Raw genomic sequence first — 22,356 nt, forward strand, 5'->3', positions numbered from 1 at the left:
TCAAGGTCGTTCTACGAGGGGGGTGGCTGCCTCTTGGGCGGAGGTCCGGGGTGTTCCTCTCTCTGAGATCTGCAGGGCGGCCACTTGGGCTTCTTCTAATACTTTCATCAGACATTACCGCCTTCTTAATCTGCTGGGGTATGAGGGCGGTTTAGCTTTGGGAGTGTTGGGCTGTGTTCGCTCCTGATTTCTTCTGTTTTTGTCAATACATTTCTGGGTTTATTTGGTGTCCTGGTGGTTTGTTGTGTTTTTGGATGAATGCCGGGGTCTGCTTTGGTATTTCTCACTTTTTTATGAAGGTGTCGAGGACGTAGGGACCTGGGGGTAATGTCCTATCACTTACCGGTAATCTTCATTACTCCTGGTCCCGTAGTCCTCGACACCTTCATGACTTCCCTCCCGCCCTCCCTTTCTGCCGGCCTTCATCCATGGCTTGGTAGTTTAGAGGGAATGCTGGGACCTGTACGCTTATGTACTCCCAGCGGGAGGGGGAGGGTAGGTCCAGCATTCCTTCGTTCTTTTTTTCTGTCAGTGAGATGGATTATCTCACTTTGTTATGAAGGTGTCGATGACTACGGGACCCGGAGTAATGGGGACCCGGAGTAATGAAGATTACCGGTAAGTAATAGGACATCTGTGCATTCACATTTCCAAAATGCTGGTTACTTTTTTTTATCTCAACTCCTGCAAGTAATAGGAAACTGGCTTGCTGGGGAGGTCACTGGGGCTGCTCAAAGGCTCTCTGCAACGCCCAAGCCCACATTCACAAAGAGGAAGCTGTCACTCATAAAGTGCTTCCCCGTTGCAAATGGGCCCCGCCCCTTTTTGTGGTCACTATCCAATCAGTGGTGAGAAACCACAATTGTAAACCATTGAGCCATTTCTTTGGCAATCCCAGTTCCTTCCTAACTCTTAAAGTACCATCTGTATATTGCGGCCTCGGGTTTTGTAATCGTAAAGCCTAAAACTTTGTGAATCGCTGGCTATGCTGATTGGAAAGGAGAGGTTGGGCCTTACGGCTAGAGCTGCCGACTTTGAAGCTGAGGTTCGACCCTCGGCGTCGGCTCAGCTTCCTGTGATTCTGGGCAAATTACATAATCTCCCCATCCTTACCAAACGATGAATGTGTGACGTAAATGGGGTGCGTGTAAAGGGCTCCAATAATTTGGGGTAGAGTTCGCACTATATATATCTGTAAGAAAAAAAACTTTAATACAGTCGCCTATAATTTCTTACCGCCGCTCTAGAGATTGCCCTGCTACTTCAAGGACCTCCGGCTGGTGGCAGTGTTCTTCCGTGTAACTATGCCGCACTCACATCTGGCCGGGCTGCCCCACATGCTGGGCAGGGAATGCGCCGAGGCTCCGAGCACAGCACATTCCCTCATACCGCTGGCTGGGCCCGGCGTTCCAGCTTACACCTCCTCTGCATGGATGCAGCCGGCCAGCGTTTATAAATAAACTCGGATCAGTAAATGTCAGCGCTGACTGCGCAGGGAAACGACGAATAAATCTGGCAATTTTTAGTCATGTCACAACCAGCGATTACAGCCGCCGTCCGGGTCATTACAGAAGAAACCGTGCGTGTAAAAGCAGCGAATGAACGGCACTTGCTTCTGGTATGGGAAACGACAAAATGGGGCCTCGCACCGAAAACTGTCCAGAAGACGGACAGTTTTAGGTCACAATCGGTATAGTGCCAGCAATGACCTTCAAAATGCCAGGGTCATGTGCACATCTTGTCTGGGTAATCCTTCCTCATCTGAACTTTGAACTGATGCCCCATTCATTCCCTGTTGAAAAATCTGTTAGACTTTTTGGAAATGCAGGGACATCTAAAGGATTTTGGGGGCCTTGGGCTAAAGGTACTTTTGGGGCCCCTGTTCGGAAACGCTTTGACATTATTTATAATCCAGTTTCATCCCCTCTTTAGCCAGGTCAATGACAGTGCACAGGCACACGCGTCCAAATTCTAAATGTGTTTACATCTAATATTCAGGGATAGTGACAATATTGTAACACAGCAGCAGCTCACTTATATTACAGCAAATAATATCTGTGGCACCCCCCGTTTCTCACATGTGAGGTCCTGTTTTGATCTAAAAGAAACTTTTTTAATTGGATTTTCCCATAAACATAAACACATTATTAGAGACGCAAACTGTCGCAAAATGTCTGTAATAGACTCTCACACATCACCCACATTAAAGTTAATGAAAGGAAAACAATATTTAAAACAATCTGTTAAAAATGAAGTATTCAAGGTCTGCAAAACAGAGCTGGCTCTCTCAGGGGGGGCCCTGGAAGGCTGGGGCTCTGGGCCGAAGCCCACTTTGCCCATGCCTTTAAACGTCTCTGTATAAATGTTCAGGATCAACGGATTGCTGGCACTTTTTCTGGAACATTGCAGTGGTAGAAAGTTGCCCTCTGCAGTGCTTGTGAAATTCTTCAGTGTATGCTGCAACTGCATCAAGTGGAAACAATTTTTAACAGAGGTTCTGCATTTTCCTCATGTTTGTGTCCAGGAGGTGAAAGTGAGGAGGGGAAGGTACACTAGATGCATGAATAAATTTGTGATATGCACCAATGAGCTCATCTGTGCAAATGGTACGGAATACATTAACACTTGCGCATAATGAGCAGTGGGGGTGCAAATTGTGGTTCTTTTGTGCAGCATGCCGATTCACAAAGAGTCACAAGAGATTCGAGTGAAATACACACATCGACTTCTGACATCTTGTTAAAAGTGCTCTTCAGTGAAAGAGAACAGCTTGCAGTCTTCTAGTGTGAGCCTTGAGCCCTGAGCCCTGTTTTCCTGCTTTGTGACGCTGTACTGTCTCTTGAGTGCAGTAACACACATTTTTTACATCTATCACATGTGCTAAAGATTGTCATTTGACCAGTGGTGTAGCAGTGGTGCAAAGAGCCCCAATTCAAGTAAGGGAACCACCCCCTTTCCCATGGTTGGGTAGTAAAATAAAGCCCTGGTGCTGCTGCACCTACTGCACTACTGATATCAATGCCAGCGTATGTATTGCTTGTGAACTTAACTGGAGTTGCCTGTTAAAGATATCATTGCAGGGTCTGACTTCCTTGGGTTAGCAGAAGTCCATTTATTATGAAGGAGTCTTGCCCGATTCTTGCATACGCATTGGAATTTACCTAATCCTACCTATCCAACTGTTCTAGTCATTTTAGTAAATCAGTCAGAGTGGGACGACTAAATGCATTGGAGCAGTTGGTGAAAGGGCACAATGGTACTTTCCAGTTGTTATGCAAACTTGAATTTTTTTTGCATGAGGCTTTGTCCACTTTTAATATATCGAGATATTTTAAAATATTTTTTCTTAAAAATACTAAAGAAATGATTTAAAGTTTGGCAGATGGCAGCTGTCCTTCAGGGTGGCAGAGGACATTCCGTCCACCATCCTGATGGACTAACCACCCGCCAGATTGAGAGATCCCTGCCGGCCCAGCCGGAATCAGGTGCAGACAGTGCTTGAAATGGAAAACCTGCTTGTTTCTGAGAAGTGCCGGTACTCTCCAATTAAAAGTATTACTTCACTCTTGAGAAGTGCAGCTACTCTCCCTCTCAATATAAAAAAGTGCTGGTACTCAGTACCGGACCATTTATAGCACTGGGCCCAGCGGTGATCAGGCCCAGCAGGATCCGGCCCAGCAAGATCAGGCCCTGCGGTGATCAGGCCCAGCGGTGATCAGGCCCAGCGGTGATCAGGCCCAGCAAGATCAGGCCCTGCGGTGATCAGGCCCAGCGGTGATCAGGCCCAGCGGTGATCAGGCCCAGCAAGATCAGGCCCTGCGGTGATCAGGCCCAGCGGTGATCAGGCCCAGCGGTGATCAGACCCAGCAAGATCAGGCCCTGCGGTGATCAGGCCCAGCAAGATCAGGCCATGCGGTGATCAGACCCAGCAAGATCAGGCCCTGCGGTGATCAGGCCCAGCAGTGATCAGGCCCAGCGGTGATCAGGCCCAGCAAGATCAGGCCCTGCGGTGATCAGGCCCAGCGGTGATCAGGCCCAGCGGTGATCAGGCCCAGCAAGATCAAGCCCTGCGGTGATCAGGCCCAGCGGTGATCAGGCCCAGCGGTGATCAGACCCAGCAAGATCAGGCCCTGCGGTGATCAGGCCCAGCGGTGATCAGGCCCAGCGGTGATCAGACCCAGCAAGATCAGGCCCTGCGGTGATCAGGCCCAGCGGTGATCAGGCCCAGCAAGATTAGGCCCTGCGGTGATCAGGCCCAGCAAGATCAGGCCCAGCGGGGATCAGGCCCAGCAAGATCAGGCTCAGCAAGGTCAGGCCCTGCGGTGATCAGGCCCAGCGGTGATCCGGCCCAGCAAGATCAGGCCCTGCGGTGATCAGGCCCAGCGGTGATCAGGCCCAGCAAGATCAGGCCCAGCGGTGATCAGGCCCAGCAAGATCAGGCCCAGCAAGGTCAGGCCCTGCGGTGATCAGGCCCAGCGGTGATCCGGCCCAGCTAGATCAGGCCCTGCGGTGATCAGGCCCAGCGGTGATCAGGCCCAGCAGTGATGAGGCCCAGCAAGATCAGGCCCAGCGGTGATCAGGCCCAGCGGTGATCAGGCCCAGCAAGATCAGGCCCAGCAAGGTCAGGCCCAGCGGGTATCAGGCCCAGCAATATCAGGCCCAGTGGGTATCAGGCCCAGCAAGATCAGGCCCAGCGGTAATCAGGCCCAGCAAGGTCATGTCCAGCGCTAATCAGGCCCAAAGGTGATCAGGCCGAGCAAGATCAGGCCCAGCATGGTCAGGCCCTGAGGTGATCAGGCCCAGCGGTGATCAGGCCCAGCGGGTATCAGGCCCAGTGAGATCAGGCCCAGCGGTGATCAGGCCCTGCGGTGATCTCTCTGCCTTCAGAGGAACCTCCATCACAGCAGCTCCTCTGAGCCCACTGCAAGTTTCGTGCGCAGCCGCTGTATTTCAGGCAGCTGTGCACCCCTTTTCTGTTTTTCAGAAAACAAACTCCCAAAGTAATAGTTCGGTTTTGAAATACAAACACCTAATGACACTCCACATTCTGGTTTTCTCCCAGAATGTGGGGGGTCATTTTTCTCTTTTGTCTGCAAAGTATGGCTGGGTTTTTCCTTGCGGGGCAAACTGAAAAAAATTGAGTGTCCTTACTACAATGGGCCCTACTCTATTGGCCCGTCTTAGTAAAATTTTGAGTGGGAGAGTCAAAGGGGGCGCCGCAGTCGTATAGATGATGGACCGCCAATCTCTACATGGAGCTCTTGGACCGAGGTTATGGAGACAGGTTCTCCACAACGTCTGTGAGGGTGTACCCTGTCTGCCAACCTTTACATAAATAAGAAAAGAGGAGGAAGACCCAAGAACCCCTTGAGAGCTTGGGCCCGTGACTGCAACGTGGGACACAGCGTCCCACTTCGCATTCATGGGTCCACATTGAGGTGGCTAGGTGAGAAGCAATTCACAAAGCCTTAGCCCCTCCAAGTAATCTCATAATTTATCCTTGTTTAATACCACATCTACCATAATAATTAAGCGGCATATTATCAAGAACAGTGTTAAAATCATTGCCGATCTGTAGAAAACTGCAGCTAAAGCGGCAATAATGGGATTGATAATATGCCCTGGAAAATACCAATAGAAGCCCAGGTTAACACCAGAACATGGGTTTCTATTGGAATTCTCAACGGCATATTATCAAGCCCATTATCGCCGCTTTAGCAGCAGTTTTCTGCCGCTAAACCAGCGATAATTTTTAACGCTGTTCTTGATAATATGCCCCTAAGCTCGCTCCTATTGTCCTCCCAATGGAAGACCTTTTTCAGGGGTTCTCCTTATTAACTTTCTGCTACTTAGTCCTGAGCATGGGCTCTCGTATTCTTCCAAACATGAGACCGAAATGTCGACGCACATTTTACTACTTTTATTTAGATCAATCAACATTGGGGCAAACCTTACCCTACAGTGATAGGTTCTCCAGGAATGTTCCTCGCATTAAGAGTGGATCACACATTTCTGTCTCAATGAATCGAGGAATGGAAACATGTACTGGATAGATATGTGTTTCTTGTTATTCCCAGACCCCCTTGTTACCTCTTCCTTTAGTACAGACCAATTGATCATAATTATATTGCTGGTACTTCCCTTTCTTCATTTATTGTTCTCTTCTCCGTATTAATCCGCAATAAAAGACATTGGATTGATTCCTGTGAATTTTGTTCAGGGGGTTATAAATCTTTAAACTCATGCTTATTTAATTACAATATTTTCTTGTGTAAATGACCCCCTTGTTCGTCATTTGCTTTAGTTTTTACTATAAATCAGGCCCTTAGTTTTGTCTTTACGAATCATGGTGGTTCACAATAACTTTCTTTGAGAAATGACAATGTAGTTAGGCTCATTAAAAATCGACTGAACTATCCTATAGTGTTACCTCTGGCCTAGTGTGGTGTACTGTTTTATGCTATGTAACTTGCAAAAAGTTCTTATTATTGTTTCCAGGGGGTCTCTGTGTCTTCTCTGCGCCCCCCATTAGGTACCAAAAGCATAGTAAACAAAAAATATATCAGCGCCCCCTTGAGTGTGCTGGGTGCTCTGCAAAACACCGAAAAGGTTTTGAAAAGATGGGAACCAAACATTGCATATCACAACGAGTTTTGAAATTTGCCATTGGATTTGTATGCAGATCTGAAGGTGAACTAATGAACTATTGCGTTTTTTCAGCACCTGCCTCCTCACCCTGGCCTCCAGCAGCGAATCCTGCAAGTGAGAAAGTTGTACCAGACACAAATCCCAGGGTGCACAGCTGGTAAATATATTTGTGCAAAAGGAGAAATTGTGTCCAGCTGCTGCACTCTGACCCACCGAAGAATTGCAAATGAAAACCATGTACCAGCTGAAAAAACACCTGTTTTGATTACTTTGTCAAGTCAGAATGACCACCACTGTTCCTCCAGTAGCTATTGACCCATTCATCTTTCTGTGCCCAAAACTAGAAAGCATCAGAGGATGTTTTAGTGTGTTTTGACTATGCTATCATAAAACAGGGCACTTTACAAAATACTTTCGATTGTTGATCAAATATAGCAGGGTGTAGTAATCATACTTTTGAGCTCTCTATGATATACGTGGGTTGCAATAACAGAATGCTAGAAGTGTCAGCATGCAAAGGGTTCTGTTCAGATACATATTAATGCCGTCCTTAAAGGGCCAGCCTAGCACGCAACATAAATAACGTAAAAAACAAAGAAGTCCAAGCTGCTCGGCTTCTATCCCTCTGATTGCGCCTTGGTTCCTACCTCTGCTTGTCCCTCAGGGAAGTGTCCCTCTAATGTGCCCCCTTGGGGTGAATCGAGGGGGATACAGAGGGCCTAAGTTAGATCTTGGCAGAGATCCCGTCCACCGTATTACGATCCCATTATAACCTATGGATATCGATATCACTGGCGTAACGAAAAGTGAGGGGGCCTCCCTGCACGGTACTTAGGGGGGTCCCCTCCAGGCTCAATCAGGAGCTCTTCCGGCCAGAGTTCAGTGCCGAGGGGGCCCCTTGGAGCTAGGGGCCCCCCGCACCGCATGGGCTGCGGGGGCCTGTGTTACGCCCCTGATCGATATATATCACATTTGTGACAGAGTATTCTATCGGCCGAGAGACTGGTTGTGGACTCTGTCTTGGATTTGATAGTCCCAGGTTCCAGCAAAACAGGAAAATCAGAAGGATTATTTCAGGCGTTAAATGACTAGTAGTCATGAAAGTAGTTTGTGTTTTCTGTGATCAGTTTGTTGATGGTTTACACACTCACACACGGCGTATACATACACACGAGCACAACATCAAATGTCTTTGTTTTGAGAGGATAGAACAACGGCTACAAATCAACATCCGATCACTACATATTGCTGATGCTTGTTATGCCTTGCTGTAGACAGCGCATATTCTATCCCTATTATTATCTTACAGGGGTTTTAGAGGCTGCCCATTGCTTACCATTGGTTGGCTTCCTTGTCACTCTTATTTCCTTGCTTCTTATTGGTCCGTTTCTGTAGGCCTCCCTCATTTTCGTGTATTTGTCTTTCCTCTGGATGATAGACACATTACTTGTGACTTTCCAGCCCTTCCTGACCACACTCTGTTGTCCATGTGCTTGCAACAACACCTCCCGGCCACCCACCATTGTCAGTCTGCTTGCCCACAAACACTCCCTCCCACCCTCCATTGTACGACTGCATGCCCCCAACTCCTCCCGCACACCCACCATTGTTCGTGTGCCCCCCACCCTCGTCCTTGCCACTCTCTGTGTTGCCTCCTGCCCTACCTCCTTTTCTGCATGTTGCCTCCCTCATTCCGTATTGATTCTATTGGAAGTTGGGTTACTGGTTGAGGCAGGTGAAACCCTACTCAAGCAGGGAACACTATCTCCATAACACAAGCAAACTGCAAATTAAGCTGTGATTAACTTGTTGGTAGCTTGGCACAAAGTAGTCAGGCTTAACTTAGAGGCAGTGTGTAAAGTATTTACACAGCACTTCAAAGAGTAATAAAGTGAAAACACAACACGAGAAAAATACCACATCAATTTAGAAAAGTAGAGTAAAATTTAATAAATTATCTGACACCAAAATGACAAAATCTAACCAGTACAACTGGAGATATGCAATTTTGAAGATTTAAGTAAAAATAGTGTCTAGAAGCACAAAGTGCTAACTGTTGTTAGCTGGTCAAGCTAAACCTGGACAAAGTCACAAGTTCAAGCTGATCGTGATGGAGCACGGACTGAATATTGTGACCCAGTTAGGTCTCTGAACAAGAATACCTTAAACCTGCTTGCGGAGCATTGTGAAATCGCACAATTAGGATGCGTGGCACAGTGGCATTTACGAGGAGCTGTGATGCAAGGTCCTGTGTAATAATTGAAGATGCAATAGACGATGCAGAGTCCTGAGTAGAAGATGCATCCCGCACCGGCTGGTTCCAATGAAGTTGCAGGGCTTGCGATGCAGAGTCCTGCATCATCACTAAGGATGCCGTAGATGAGGGCTTGCGTTGCGAAGGCCTGCGTCGAAGATGCATTGTGCAGCAGCGGTTCCAAGGAGACTGCAGACTGCACTGCGATTCCCTGTGTCGGGGATGCACTGCGCAGCAGCAGTTCAAAAGAAGAGCTGCAAGGCAATGTGCCGCACTATGTTGGTTCTGCTCCGAGGACCAGAACTGGACTGACAGAGGACCTTCGCCACCCCAACCAGCCAAGCACGCAACCTCGGAATCATCCTGGACTCCCACCTGACCATGAAGCAACAGGTCAACACCATCTCCTTCTCCTGCTTCCTAACTCTGCAAGACTGCAAATGGATCCCCGTCTCTTCCAAGAAGACAGTCACCCAGGCCCTTATCGCCAACTGACTCAACTACCATAACGCACTCAATGCTGGAACCATAAAAAAAACTCCTGAACTGCCTCCAGACCATCCAGAACTCGGTGACATGACTAATCCTTGACCTCCCCAGAAGGACCAGGATCACCCCCACCGCAGAGCTCTCCACTGGCTGCCTGTCAAAGAAAGATGCCTCTTTAAGAGCCTCACTCACGCCTACAAAGCCCTCCACATGTCCGGATCTGCCTACACCAACAACTGTCTGATATTTCACCGACCGACTAGGAATCTCCAATCCTCCACCCTTGCTTTGGCCCACATCCCCTGAATTCACCTCAGCAGATGTGGAGGTTACTCCTTCTCCTACCTCGCCGCCCAGTCCTGGAATGACCGCCCCCTCCGCCTTTGCACCGCCCCTTCTCTGGAGACTTCAGGAAGCAGCTCAAGAACTGGCTCTTCGACTGGGGCTGACACATTCCACTAATGCCTGGAGACCCCCAGGGTGACAAGCCACGATATACCAGACCTGATTGATTGACCTTCAGGTCCACTTCACAGGGTCCAGGATTCGGGTGGTGCCATTTGGGGGACAAGACTCGCAGCAGAATGAGTCCAGGTGCTGGGTTCAGGATGGTTGAAGCCTGTTCTCGCCTTAGGCTGCTGATTAGAGTCCATCCAACTGGCCATAGGAGTCGCCCAGGTTGTCCTGGGTTCAAGATGCATATCCAGTCCCTCAATCAGGCAGCATGGCAACAGAGTAGCAGTCCTTCTGGCAGAGCAGCACAGCAGTCTTTTTGAGTCTTTCACAGGTCCCGAGGTGTATTGAAGAGTTGGGTTTGAGAGCTTATTATTTATACTTGGTGCTCTCTTTGAAGTAGGAGAAGGTTCTGGATGTTTCCACCCCCAGAGGTGTCTGGCATTTCCTCCCTCCTTGCCCTGGTCCCAACTTGTCTGGGGTCACAAAAGACTAGTGTCAAACCCTTTGTGAATTTGCTCAGGCACATCCTTTGTGATGTACCAGTTTGGTAGGTGACAGCTACTCCCCCTCATCAAGTGGCCCATCCTGCCAACTCCTATTGCCCCTTTGTCTTTCTGTCTGGAAGCAATATGCAAAATCAACTGCCAGCTACACTTAGTCCTGTGACCCAGGACAGAGGCTGCAGGAGCTAATTGGTTAGGACAAGAAAATGGCAACTTTCTTAAAGTGGCATTTTCAGAATTGTGACTTAAAATTCAATGTTTACCATTAAAGAGGGCTTTAAAGTACCATTCTTTAGACACCATACACAACAATCCTATCTGCTCTCAATTAGAAGTTACTACTTATTAAATGTAAATGTAATTAGACAACCAATGTTATCCTATGTTATCCTATGGGAGAGGTAGGCCTCAAATTACTGAAAAACATATTTAGGAGTTTTTCACTACCAGGTATGTAAAACTTAAAAGTGCATGTCCAACGTTTTAATTATACAGCACCCTGCATTCTGGGCTGCACAGGACCTACCCCAGTATTGTATAATGCCCTCCATCCCTCCCTATTGCCTTGGGGGAGCATTAAAACAAGCATTTACAATGCAATAGGTCTCGCAGCATTAAAGTTTGAGTTATTGGCATTGTATATGACAATGCGTTGCATTACATTTTTACCCAACTTGGAATTGGTGAGTAGTGAGAGTGTGTGCAAGAGTATGCTGTCGATGAAAGCAGTGTGGTAGAGCAGAGTTGAGCCCTTTAAAAGTGGGCGACCCCCCACCCCAGCAGAATCCACTTAGAAACGTGAATATTAAACAAAAATGACATCTACAGTGTAGGAGAGGATATGCTGACAGAGTGAGCCACGCACATGGCTAGTTGCTCTCCCGCCCCCTCGGTCCCCTCTCCTTCTCACCTTGAACTCGCTTTTGTGCTGAGGGGTGTATTCCAGGATCCAGAGGCTGGCCAGCTGCTTGGTGACCTCGGGCCCACGCCCCCTGGTGCTGCCCCGGTACTGGTCCAGAGACTCGGAGCCATCGAGCCCATCCAGACTCTCCAAGCGCACTTCAGAGCTCTCCAGCCCCCTCGGCCCCCGGTACTGTTCGAGCGCCTGTGTGCGGTAGACGAGCTCTCAGGCGCGCGCCTGACCTGGGCCTGCTGTTCTGGCGCTGCCTGTCTGGCGGGGCTGGGCGGGCTCTTCTGGGGCCCGCCTCCCTGGGCCTGTCCCGGCCGTCACTCCTGCTCATAGCTGTCTATTCTGCCTCCTGTGTCGTTCAGTTTGCCGCTTCACTCGCTGTCGTTTATCTCTGTCACTCATTCTTCCCTTTCACTTGTGTTCAGTCCTGTCACTCACTGTCCTCTGCCCCAGCCTCTCCAACTTCCCTTGCCACTCATCTGTCACTCCAACTTGCCTCTTGCTCTATAATACTTCTCTGTAACTCTTACTCTCTGCCACTCCGCTGTCCGCCATCACGTTTGCCCTCCACCACTCTCACACACTCTTCTGTCTCTGTTGCCCTATGCCATTCTTGCCCTAGGATTGCCACCTTCCTATTTTTCACGCGCCAGTCTCTACTTTATTTAAGTGGTGCAGTCTAATGGCCAGAGCTGCTGACTTTGAAGATTGGGAATCTGGGCCAATCACGTAATCTCCCCTTGCCTACAAACATGCGTGATGTAAGCTGGTGCTCATGTAAAGCGCTATCAACACTTCCAGTACATCCAAACTTGGACAAGACTGTGTAGCAACTGGAAGCGGGTGGAGGGCTCAATAATCCTGCATCCCACTGTCAAATTTTACATGTTCCTTATAACCGGCAAATCAAGTTCAAAGCCCTATGCGCCTTTGACATGCTTACCGTCACCCTAATGCCTGATCGGCAAATTCTGATAGTGTTCCCATGTGAGCTCTTAGATCAACCAGCATTAAGGTGTTCTTCTCCCCATCTACAAGCAAGCTTTGAAGGTCAGGCTACCTCTACCCAAGCGGAAGAACTTTGCACTTCCATCGCACTGGCCATCGTTAGAAGGACATTACACAAGGGACTTTCTTGTTCATCCTGCAGTCCTGGCTGATCTACAGAACCAAGCTGGAGGCATGTATCCATTCCAGTTCCATATTATTTGTACAATGCATCTTGCTACTTTTTGCGCACCTCCCCTGTTCATGCAGTTATCTTGCTCCCGCTAACATTGCTCATAGGACCTGTTCTGTTGCAGCTGGTGCAGCTGCCTCGCTTCAGACCCTGTATCTGTCCTGTTAGTGCATAAACAGCTCACTCTACGGTAGAATATATCCTTCCACTGGTTACACGACTCCAACTTTTGTACTATGTGTTCAAGTACGGTTACACAGCTCCCTCCTTCACACAGTACATTAGGTGGTAACTCAAATCCATGGCACGTAAAGCATACTATAACCTTATTAAGAAGCATATGCTCTGTTTGTTCATATGTTAGTTTACTCTATAATACGTTCATTTATCCATTCCAAAACAGCTCCCATCCGGTAAGGCTACTTTCTACAGCTGTTATATTAGCCGGAAGGTGGGGTTAGAGTTGGGGAGGTGGGAAGGGTGGGCCCTACCTTCGCACCTCCTCCTTTATCTCAGCCTAACTTCCCTGTCTATTTTGTTGAAAGCTGCTTCAGAGACACTAGACAACATGCAATAACATTCCAGACTGACATAGACTACCACCTACAGATGCTTGTGAACTTTTTTTTTTTATTCCAGGGATGGGCTAGTCTATTGTCTATCAAACTTTCAGTGCACGCTTTGTCGGAACCAGACTGCACAAAGAACAAGATTTGTGCAGAAAATGCCCCCGGAATCCCGCGCGGCCGCACCGGAAGTCAGGCAAGGTCGCCTGTGACGGGGGCAGGGCCTGGTCCGGACCGGAAGAGGAGGCAGGCGAAGTCAATGCGTCTCGCGGCCCGGGGCTCCTGTGAGCGGTGGAGAGCCCCGGAGCCGCCAGCAGGAGGTTGCGCGACATTGGCCCGGTAAGTTCCAAAGGGCTGGGGGGGCTTGGTGCACTCGTGTGTGTGTGTGTGTGTATGCTCGTGTGTGTATGTATGTGTGCGACGGTGACGGTGGGGGTGGGCTCGGTGCACTTGTGTGTGTGTGCGCGCATGTGTGTATGTGTGGGGGGTGTGTCTATGTATGTATGTACGTGCGTCTGCCCTTATGTGTGTGTTTCTGCGCATGCGTGTGTTGTATTGGAACTGCGCGCATTGCAAGAAACTGGCAACAGCGCTCGTACTTGTGCGCGTGTCAGTTTGAAATCGCCTCCAAGGCGATGCGCGCGGCCAGGATTGTCTCCTGGGAAGCACACCCGCCGACAATAGGTTCTCGGCGTCAACGCTTAGCCGAGACCTAAAAATTGCTATGGCACGGCAGTGCTGGCCAGGTCATAGTTCTTTTTTGTTTTACTTTTAGCAATGCTGCACAGCAGACGTGTTACTGGCTACAAGACATTGACAAAGCCAATACTCTCAGAGGTGAGACCTATTTGCTTTCATGGTATGAAACAAGGAACGTTTATTTCCGGTTTTTCATTCATAATGATTGCTCCAGGTTAAACAGCCCAATGCCTGTGATTTCTATCTACCACATCTTGGTCCATCAATCATTATAAACAAATGTTTATTTTGAAATTTAAGGCGGAAAGGCTGACTTGTTGCTTGTTGCTTTGTTGCAGGGCAGACATAGATCTCAGCAAACTAAGCCATAGAACTATTTTTGGACTTCTGACCTGCAGGCTTAGAGGAGCTCTATGCATCAGGTTCTCTCCCCCCACAGGCTACCCAGCAGGTGTTGGAAGAGGGTAAAACAGACCCTGCTGTAGACACATTAAACATTTTGAGCTCTCTTACTGTGAGCGGAAAGTGATCTGAAGGTTTTACACAAGTCTCTGCAGTAGGACATTTATCCCACTGAGCTATCTTACTTGCATTAGAATTTAGCAGAAATCACTGCAGTATATTTATAAAATCGCTTACTGAATCTTGAATTCTTAAACTGCAGGTTATACACAGATATTTGGTTTATTCAGTGGCGTAGCTAGGCTTTTTGCCACCTTTGGCGGTCCCAACCTTTGCTACCACGCTGCAGCTGTAAGAGCGCAGTGTGTCGGGTGCTGGTGAACGAATCCTGCGTTTGCCGCCCGGTGCAGCAGCAGGTAAGTGCGGGGGTATGGTGGGAGGCTGCCACCCCAAAACTCGTGCCGCCTGGGGCGGACAGCACTCCCACCCCCCTTGCTACGCCACTGGGTTCATTTGTAATAAGTTGGGAGACACACACACACATGCATTCACACATTAAGCATTAACCGTCAAAGACGTCTTACTTTAATTCAAATATTTGACTAGCAGTACATAAAGATCTCTGTGTCAACCAGTCAACCTCCAAAGCTAGTATACTTTCACAAATCTTATAATGTGCAATTTGCATTGCAGTCATGTGCACCATATATTCAGCTCAGCAATATATTAATATCAGGGTCATAGGAATTATACATCAAAACAAATGTATCTGTCTTCCAGAAGTGGGTGACTTTGCATTTTATGGAGATTTGGCACCCTACCCACAACTGACGAAGAGCTGATAAATTCTCAGTAGCTCAAGGGAGCCTTTTCAAACAGAAGGAGGGTGAGAGCACACTGCCTCACATCCCAGTACTCAATTTGCCCCAAGCTTGGGAGATTGTGTTAATGAATCTTCACCCAGTGAGTGGTACAAAGACCTGAGAAGACCGGCAGCTAACTCGCGGAGATTAACGCTAACATGGGTTAGCGCGATCTTGTTGATAAGGCAATGTGAATTTACCACGTTAGTGGCACGAAAGTGCAGCTAACCCGGCGATATTGGCCTTGTTGATATACCCCACAGTCTTCTTGCTGTGGAAATACATTTTTCATAGCACCTGAGGGGCAGAACGAGGAGCGTCTTGCAGTAGCGGCTGCTGTTTTGGCGTAGTGGGGAGGTGGGGTGGGGGCTGGGGGGACGAAGGACAATGGGGAGGTAGGGAAAAGGAGATCAAAAATGTTACAGAAAACGAAAATTAACTTACTTTCCTCCCAATGCTCTTCTCTGAGTCTTCTTCCTGCTGCAGCACAGGGTTCCAGGCTCCCCTGTGGCCGATCCTGACTCTGGCTTCATGTTAGGAAGCAGTGTCAGGATTCGCCTGAGAGCTGGGACTTTGCACTCCCAGGGAGACTGTGAGCCTGTGTTTTGCTGTCTCTAACCCAGCAACACAGCTGGACTGGAGACAGCTCAGTGCGCATGTGGGTTTGGCCGGACTGAGACGGCTGGACAAACCCACATGCGCACGGATAGCAGTGCTGCCTACCACTCCCTCTTCCGGGATGCCCGTGATGGCCCCACCCCCAGGACGCCTGTACAAGTTGAAAGATAAAATGCTAAGCTTGTCTTATTATCATTTGATTTTTCTACTTTTGAGGGTGGCGGTGGGGGGGGGGTGACACTCCTCCCCCTTAGTCGCCAATGATAGATTGAGCAAAGCTCCATGGCCAGTCCGTGCTGCAGCGACTGTGTAAATTGGTGGTTGGGCTACAGGTGAGATCTTGTGGCCACATCTATATAGCATGGAGAGAATCCGTATGCAGAGATGGATGGCCACTCATGACCAGACCCCGTGGCAGACTACCGCAGCTAGCTGTGCACAGCTTGACTTGGCTGCCCAAAGTGGCTGGTTGCCAGAGCCTTTGTGTTCAGCCGCAGACTGTGCGCAGCAGGAAACTGCCACAACAGGAGTTAGAAAAAAGTTTAAATTAAAAACATAATTTTTTAATAAAAACACAGTGAAATCAGGCTATATTATACTGACGACATGATCGAGCCATGGTATGGATCTGAATGCCACTGTTGATATCGATGGAGGTCGATTTGATAGTAATTAATATCTGAGCTTAACTGATCAGTTCTTAGGTAGAGAACTGATAAAATCATCTTGGGCCAAATATATCTTCAATATACAGATGCTCCCTGTTCACCCCAATACATTTTCAAAGCAAAGGGTGAGGGCTAAATGTATGTCTCACTTTTATGGTGTAAGCAGCACTAGAGAGCTACACGAACCTCAAATCTAACATACCAAGGTCATATGAGATCAGAAGTATGGCAGCATACCCCTTCATAAGAGGATTTTTCAATGTTGTCCGAATTTCTAACTGTGTTTGGGATCGGAGGAGCAAATTTTAAAGGCACAATTTCTGTCGCTGTTGTGTCTCAGTTCCGCAAATGTCTAAATATATCTGATTTACCAGTGCTGGCGTGGCAAAAGTGGAATTAACACCCAAACTCCACGAACACGGTCAGAATAATGCCCAAAATGTATAAAGTTATCTCATGTTTATAGTGCACACTGTTGGAAAGTGTGTCCACTTCATGAACAAATTACCACTCCAACCAACAAAATGTCACCTTTATGGCCTGGATCCAAGACGTTTTTAGACCCCCTGCCATAAGAATCACTGCCGTCTAGCATTCGCAGTATTTAGAGCGGACACGGGAGGAAGACGAATGGACCAGTGACACCTGGCAGATGCTTCATGGCATTCCTAGAATAGACTCTCCATAGTAGTTTCATCCAGATCCAATCAGCTTGGACAAGTTCTCTGACCCCTGTCCCAAGGGCCTCCTTGGCACCTGAGCACCACCTCAACCCACACACTTTGAGGAAAAGTTTATTATGACACCATCTTGAATAAGTAAGGCTATGTGTAAATATGTTCCGCGTACTCGCTGGGAGATGAAGCCATTCAGACATTGCATCTTTGACATCCTGCCCGTTGCAGTGGATAGAAATAGATGTTCCTGGTACACACACATATTACATTCCCTTGTTGTTCAGCTGAAAATATCCAACTCTGCCCGGCAGATAGTGCTCACATAGCCCTGCTCTTTGTCGGAGTCAGAGCCGCGTTACTCCATGAATTCCTAGCTGGGCATCTTAATTTTTTCAATTATTGATGGAGCGGTAAAAATTTGAACCACCTGTTTCAGCGGTTTGAAGAAAAAAGGTCCAAAAGGGAAACCATTTTTTTCCCACTCTGTTAGACGTGTTTCCAATTCTTTGGAAATGAATGACACAAGCGTCGTTGTGGTGAGTACTTCCTCTACATTTATGACATTTGGTCGAGTTGTGTTTAGGATCCTAATGGGTCCCTCGATAGTACTTACCTTGATTTTATCAGAACAATAGACTTGTTTTTTAACTGCAAAGTATGTATGTATATATTTGTATTTATATAGCATGGACCAAACCAAAAGGGAGCAGAGCTCTGTACAGGGTCAAAGAGAAGCATAAAGTAAATGAGTGACTGGAGAGGTACCTGGGTTGTGGATGGTCAATGCATTGTGATGTAGAGTTCTTTAAAGAGGCGAGTCTTCCACTCTTTCATAAATTGAAGAAGAGTTGGGGCGGTCCTGTTGGATATGGGGATGCTGTTTCAGACCCTGGGTGCATGGATATAAAAGGTCCGCTGCCTTGTTTGCTAGTTGTTCAGGTCTCTTTATGTATACCTAGGCTGAGCTAAGAGCGGCTTTGCAGAAATTGACTGACTTCCAATATGATGTACACTACTAAACGCTCAGTGAAATTTAACATTCGAAACATGGTAGTTCGTGGATACAGATACAATTAACCCGTTTGTTGCTTCGAACGTTCTGCGTCAGTGCTCAAGGTTCGAAGAAACGGGTGCGGCCGCGTCGGCCAGTGGACGTGCGCAGCACTGGCACGGTAGTGCTCACGACCACCGTTGGACGACGGCAGCACTAAAGGGGTTAAAGTGGCACTGCCTTCTTATGATCAGGTGCATTTTGTTTGAAAACACAGAAGATGGAAAAGTGGGTTGACCTGAGTTAATATGTACATACCCCAGCTTCTACTTATGCCTTGGCTCATGCTTTGAACAAGAATTGTATTAGCTTTAGAAGGGGGCACTGTTCCTGATCCCGCTGGGAGTCTGGGACATAACCTGGATGTTTTAATGCTTTCTTTCTTGGCATAAATTGCAAATATTAAGCGCTAGCTGTTGCTAAAGCTTCATTACTGGCAAAACACGCTAACTATATCTCACTGACAAGGCCAGCTCATGGGGATGTGTTTGATATTATAACCTCTGAAATATATCTTTCCTTTAGACTGACAAGGTTACATGTAAGGATGCTGTGCCATTAGTTTCTGAAAGTGTTTTCAGCTTTAGCCTGGAATCATTTAAAATCAGGGTCACTGGAATTATGTGGCAGTGGATGACCAAATTATGTGGTACAATTGGCAAACTTATACGGCACAAAAAGGCAAATTCATCAAATGTGTCAAATTTTTGTGACAGGAATAATTCATTATTTTGTCATTTGTGCATGTCTTAAAACTCTCTGGGCATGGCTTTCACATCATTAGTAATAGTTTAACACCCAAATATAGCAATTAGTAACTGAAAGATGACCAGCCAATCTTTGTGAAGGCCCTTCCACTGCACACAAACATGTGTTGCTTCGTTTTTAGAAACTTTTGATCCATTTGAGCTTGAAACAAAAATTGTCTTTGTTAAAATCTGCCGAATATGCGGCGGGAGATAGATAATGTGGTAAATGCGCTAAATTTGCATAATGGCTGCAAAATTGCATAATTCCAGTTGCCCTGTTTAAGATAAATAGCAAGGGTCGTTTTCTAATATTTCTTCCACATAACTTCTATTCGTGCTTTGATTCTTGATGGACATACTTCATTACAGGATGAAGTGCGGGTAATGAAGTAGGAGTTAGAGGCTTGCGAGTAATTTATCTACTACCATATATCTGTAAATCCGAACCAACTATATTATTTGAACAATCAATTTGGAATCTTGAACTGAAATAATCTTTTAAATATCTATTCAGTAGTCTGAAATCAAGCTACTGTGAGTATAGTACAAATAACATGATAAGAGCAGATCTGCTTGAGACCAAATAGGGTGCTTTGTTCATGTATGTTGACTAGGGATAATGCTGGGTAAGAGCCATCATTTGTTCTGAGATTTACACCATTACTATAGTTTGTACCCCAGGCAGGAAATAAATTGCTTAAAAATGCCTGATAAAAATAGAGGTTCAAGGGAGAGGATGTAGCCTAATGGCTAGAGCGATCGACCTTGAAGCTGGGGAACCAGGTACGAGTCTCGGAAGGGACACTCAACATCCTGTGATTCTGAGCAAATGACTTAATCTCCCCAAAATTAATGTGTCCTTGCGTAACGCAACTGGTGCTCATATAAAGCACTCTCATACCTTTGGGTCAAGTTTGCGCTTTATAAAACTCTGGGAAAGAAACAAACACTTGCAATCGACCATAGGAAATCAGGACCTCTAATATGACTTAGCCTCTTTACATCCACTGTTACCCCACCATTTCTTTTATTAAAATAGAATGAAAGGTAGATGGAGCATAACTAACTAACCAATCATAGCAACATTTTGGCTTTGTCTATTGGCTGCTTTGGGTGGCCACTGTCGAGCGGGGTATTTAAATCCTTCGGGAACTTCAGTAATTTGAAAAAAGCATCCCAGGGTATATGGATTGGGTATATGCTCTACTGTAAATGTTGCACTGCATACCTTCATTTCCTCCCACCCAACCTCCGCTTTCCTCTCCAAACCTTTCTGACAGGCAAAGTTTTAAGCAAGCTGCAAGTAGGGGCCGTATTTGTAGTGCAAAAATTGACGGCTGGGTAATAAATGTTTTTGAATCTGATGATATTTGCCTGGTCCTGAGAATCCCTAGTTCAAGCACAAAGTTTCAGTCTTCCCAGCAAGAATTCTATAAAAACATTATTGTAGCTAAAATAAATAGCACTTTGGGTTTGATGCATTTCAAATATTATAAAATATAAAATCAGCAATTTTTTCATACTGCATTTCTTATAATGCTCTCTTTGTTGTGTTTCCTTCTCTTTGTATCAAATGTGTGATTTTTCCCTACATACTGATTAAAATACACCTCCTCCAAAATACATTAAAGGCTCCAAACTCCCCGCGTGGGATAGTCCAAGATAAACTAGAAGGGTGTCTTGGAAACTAATCCAGACAGTGAGTTTCAATAAGAAGTTAGCCTCGAGTTGTTTTTCTAAATGCCCATCAGAGAAAATTTTAAAAGATGAGGGGTTTGCATGTCAATGTATTACTTGCTGTCCCACTAGCCTTTCTGACACATGACTCAGCAAGTTAAAACCCTTCTTAAGAGATCTGTAGGTCATGAGCCCAAATCCTGGTAAGGCCAACTTGGTCTTTTATCTGTCCAAGACCAATAAATAAATAAATTGCTTACCACTGAATTAGGTAGTGTTAACACTTGGTATGATACTGTCCTCATGATCATCATCTGGTACATGGTAAGCATAAGTCGCTGAACCAGTAGTCACTGAACCAGTAGGGCGGTGTCAGAATGCATTAACCTTAATTCCGGATCCAATAGGAGCAATAAACCTTCCCATATTTCTCTGTATCCATCGACAAACATACAAAATAGTGATATTTTGGTTATCGGTAGACCGGGCAGTGCCGACTGGCTCGGGTAAGTACGGTGGGGCGGTAGGGAGTGCAGGGTGTGTCAGGGGGGAAGCTGACAGACGATGGAATAGATATTATTTATTTATTTATTTAATTATACCTATTCCGTCGCCTGCCAACTTCCCCCCTCTCACCCCGCCGCACCGCATTTACCTGTAACAGCCGCAAAACCGGAGACAGGGAAGTGGGATAAGAGAGAAAAACAGATGCACCAGATGTCTGACTCGTCACTCAGTTGGGTGCTGAGGTCTGCCGGTTTGCAGTGGATATCTACAGGCAAGACAATTATCTTTAATAGATTACATCTGCATTGAGCCCTCCACCCAAGTGATCCACCAGAATATCTCTGTGCCTCAGACTGTTTGAGATACTGATGTAACTTTGGGATTTCTGACATTAACACAGAAATGGAATATCGATAAATAATACACTTACGTCTTGTCCTTATCATTTTATTTCCGATAAGGTAACCTCCTTCTATTATGTGAGTAGGTACTCTCTGGTTCTATTGTATACTCAGGGTTGTTTCTTAAATTGTAGCATAAGTAAATACTCATCTGGATTACATAAATCCCTCGGACATGAATGAATTTTCTTTTCATTCAGTGAAACTTTACTTCTGCTCTTATAGCCATAAAAGCACATCAAAATTTGCGACCACATAGAATTCAAATCACAAAGGTAATCAATTATCACGTGCAAAAGTAGATGATACACAAATGATTATAAAAACACATTTAGGAAAGTTGGCCAATAAACATCATCACTATGGGAAATTTGATTATTTAAAAATTACATTAAAAATATAATTTAACATATGAATATTAAAACCAATATAGGATTCATATCAATGATAAATCTAAAGCCCATCATCAACTAGCAGCCATTTAAGCAGGTAATACTATATTTCACGTTAGTTAATCAACAGGTACCTACAGTTACAAACTTAGATTTTGCAAAATCCGTAATCACAACAGATTGCAAATAATAGCAGGTATTATAGATTCTCATATCAATTTTTTGAGCAGATGCCTTCCTTTGCACCACATTGCAAATAAAAATGTAGAAATGGTAATGACAAAAACCGGGTTAGTATCTGTTTTTAGAATCCTGAAAAATTCTATGTAATTTCTAATACCCAGGTTCCTGCAAAGTTAAATCACCCACTTAGATCTAGGCCTCTTTTAGGCAAAGCAGAAGAACTCCACATTAGTCACAGTTTCTCCCTCCACTAGGCACCCGGGGCAAGGACGGCAGGTAACACCCACCCACTTATTAGTTAAGGCATAAAGTGGGAGCGTCCCATATCTAAATTGCAAAAACGGCTTTTTTGCTAATAGTGGTTGTATAGAATCTAACACCCACTCAAATTTATATTGATACCTAATATCCAGGAACCCATAGGTTAAACTGGATTTTTCTTTTCCTTAAATATATGCCCCTT

General features: G+C 46.2%; 1 protein-coding gene across 1 annotated transcript in view; it reads left to right on the forward strand.

Annotated features, from left to right (window-relative positions):
- The first annotated feature begins 17,315 nt into the window (after positions 1-17,315).
- Positions 17,316-22,356, forward strand: part of LOC147673695 (sodium/potassium-transporting ATPase subunit alpha-2) — a 393,987-nt gene continuing 388,946 nt past the window's right edge. Inside the window, exon 1 of the mRNA XM_086947613.1 lies at positions 17,316-17,469. Within this exon, the coding sequence (XP_086803739.1) occupies positions 17,446-17,469 (24 nt within the window). The 5' untranslated portion in view covers positions 17,316-17,445. The remainder of the gene's footprint in view (positions 17,470-22,356) is intronic.

Source organism: Lissotriton vulgaris, chromosome 12 (assembly GCF_964263255.1).
Source record: "Lissotriton vulgaris chromosome 12, aLisVul1.2, whole genome shotgun sequence".
In the NCBI taxonomy this organism is placed as follows: Eukaryota; Metazoa; Chordata; class Amphibia; order Caudata; family Salamandridae; genus Lissotriton; species Lissotriton vulgaris.